The sequence below is a fragment of the Myotis davidii genome, unplaced genomic scaffold (genome assembly GCF_000327345.1).
Source record: "Myotis davidii unplaced genomic scaffold, ASM32734v1 scaffold875, whole genome shotgun sequence".
NCBI classification, from domain to species: domain Eukaryota; kingdom Metazoa; phylum Chordata; class Mammalia; order Chiroptera; family Vespertilionidae; genus Myotis; species Myotis davidii.
In genome coordinates, this window is record NW_006286244.1 from 1,427,402 (window position 1) to 1,429,533 (window position 2,132).

The following is a 2,132-nucleotide window of genomic DNA, read 5'->3' on the forward strand; positions in this document are numbered from 1 at the left end:
GTAGAGGCTCCCGGAGGCCAGGCCCCAGAGCTTCAGCCGCTGGTCCTCGCCCGCCGACGCCAGGTACTTCCCGTTGGGGGAGAAGGCCAGGGACAGCACGGGGCCGCGGTGGCCCGTGAACAGCCTCACCGAGTTGCCCTGCTGGGCGCTCCAGAGCCGCACCGTCTTGTCGGTGGAGCCCGTGGCCAGGTAGTTGGAGTTGGGGTGGAAGCGGACGCAGTCCACGTCCGCCAGGTGGCCCGCGTAGATCCGCACCGGGTACGTCCGATCGAAGGACCACAGCCGCGCGGTGCGGTCGTGGGACCCGCTGGCGAAGTACAGGCTGTAGGGGCTGATGTCCAGGTCCCACACGGGGTAGGCGTGGCCCTGGTACAGCACCGTGTTGGTGAAGGTGCCCAGGTCCCAGTAGCGGATGGACATGTCCTCGGAGCAGGACAGCAGCCCCGAGCTGTCGGCGAGGAAGCGCGTGCTGTACACGGGCCCGCAGTGGCCCCGCAGCGTCTTCATCTCGGCCTCCTCCTCCTCCTCCTGGGCACGCCGGGCGGGGCCGCAAAGGGGACACAAGAAGAGATGTTTAGTGGTCCGTGTGGGAAACACGATATCGGGGAAGGTCGGGTGAAAGAGGGGGGCGCTGCTTGGGAAATAGCACCTGCCCGGGACATGGCAGGGGTCTCGCTCTTAAGGGCGACCCCAGGAGATGGGCCCATAACCGCGTGACTGAGTAAAAAGTCCCCAACAGCTCACACCCCTCTTTCCTTCCATGCGTTTTGCAGCCAAGGATTTAGCTCAGCAAAAGCTACAGCAGCCCTAACCGGTTTGGCTCAGTGGATAGCGCGTCGGTCTGCGGACTGAAGGGTCCCAGGTTCGATTCCGGTCAAGGGCATGTACCTGGGTTGCGGGCACATCTCCAGTAGGAGGTGTGCAGGAGGCAGCGGACCGATGTTTCTCTCTCATCGATGTTTCTAAGTCTCTATCCCCCTCCCTTCCTCTCTGTAAAAAATCAATAAAATATATTAAAAAAAAATAAAAAAGCTACAGCAAGGTGAGTCTGTTTATGGAGCGATGTCTGTGGGTCTCACTCTTGGGTTGAGGCTAAGGGGTTTCCAAAGCCGACTGAAAGGGCAGCCTATGGTGACTTTCCTTGTGGATTCTGAGAGCTACTGTCCGGAAAGATTTACTTCTGAGTGTATGTTCAGCCCTCGGTGCTTTCACTCCAGGGGCGGGTCAGGTCTGGCTGCTCTAGGAGCCACGCGGCTCCGTGTCTAGCCCACTGAGACCAATCCCGACACGTCCTAGCGCCCACGCCTGCGCAGACCTGGTCTCAGTTTCATGACTTAAAACATATATGATAATAAAAGCGTAATATGCTAATTGGAACCGGATGGCCGAACAGCGGAACGACCGTCCGGACGACCTTCCGGACAAAGCCAGGGCTGCGAGGGCCTAGCCCAGTGATGGCGAACCTTTGGAGCTCGGCGTGTCAGCGTTTTGAAAAACCCTAACTTCACTCTGGTGCTGTGTCACAGATAGAAATTTTTTGATCTTTGCAACCATAGCAAAACAAAGACTTCTATTTTTGATATTTATTTTATCTATTTAAATGCCATTTAACAAAGGAAAATCAACCAAAAATGAGTTTGTGTGTCATAGGGTCACCATCACTGGTCTACAGGGACGCTCTGTGCTTGTGGTGTGGTGATTCTCAACCTTTTGCCGAGGGCTGACGGCCCCAGACCCTCCATCGGAAGCCCCTGGGAACCGGCCCCTCCTCTCAGCTTTGTGTGGAAGCAGCACAGTCTCAGAGCCGGGGCGAGGGCGGTGCCCGCGCCCAGGATTCCCGCGCGGGACACGGGGAGAGGCGGGGAGTCTTTCACAGTCAGTCAGTGATTCGATCGTCAGATGCAGCCCGGAGCCCTCGCTCCACGGCTGCCGTCTGGTCCGTCACCACGAGGGTGTTAAAAAAAAATCAAAAAATCCAAATCAATGTTCCTGATGTTCCTGCGTGATCCCCGTCACCAGGAGGAGGTTGCAGGCCATGAACTGCACGCTCAGGACGTTGCTCACCTGGCCCGTGTACACGCCCACCAGCTCGCCCGAGGAGCCGTCGGCGGCCGCGCTGCAGAAGCTGTTGC

General features: G+C 58.0%; 1 protein-coding gene across 1 annotated transcript in view; it reads right to left on the bottom strand.

Moving 5' to 3' along the window:
- The window catches only part of TAF5L (TATA-box binding protein associated factor 5 like), a gene marked incomplete at its 3' end in the record, with an annotated part of 8,293 nt that continues 6,161 nt past the window's right edge, over nt 1-2,132 (bottom strand). Inside the window, exon 5 of the mRNA XM_006757669.2 lies at nt 1-528. Coding sequence (XP_006757732.1) covers nt 1-528 — 528 coding nt within the window. The remainder of the gene's footprint in view (nt 529-2,132) is intronic.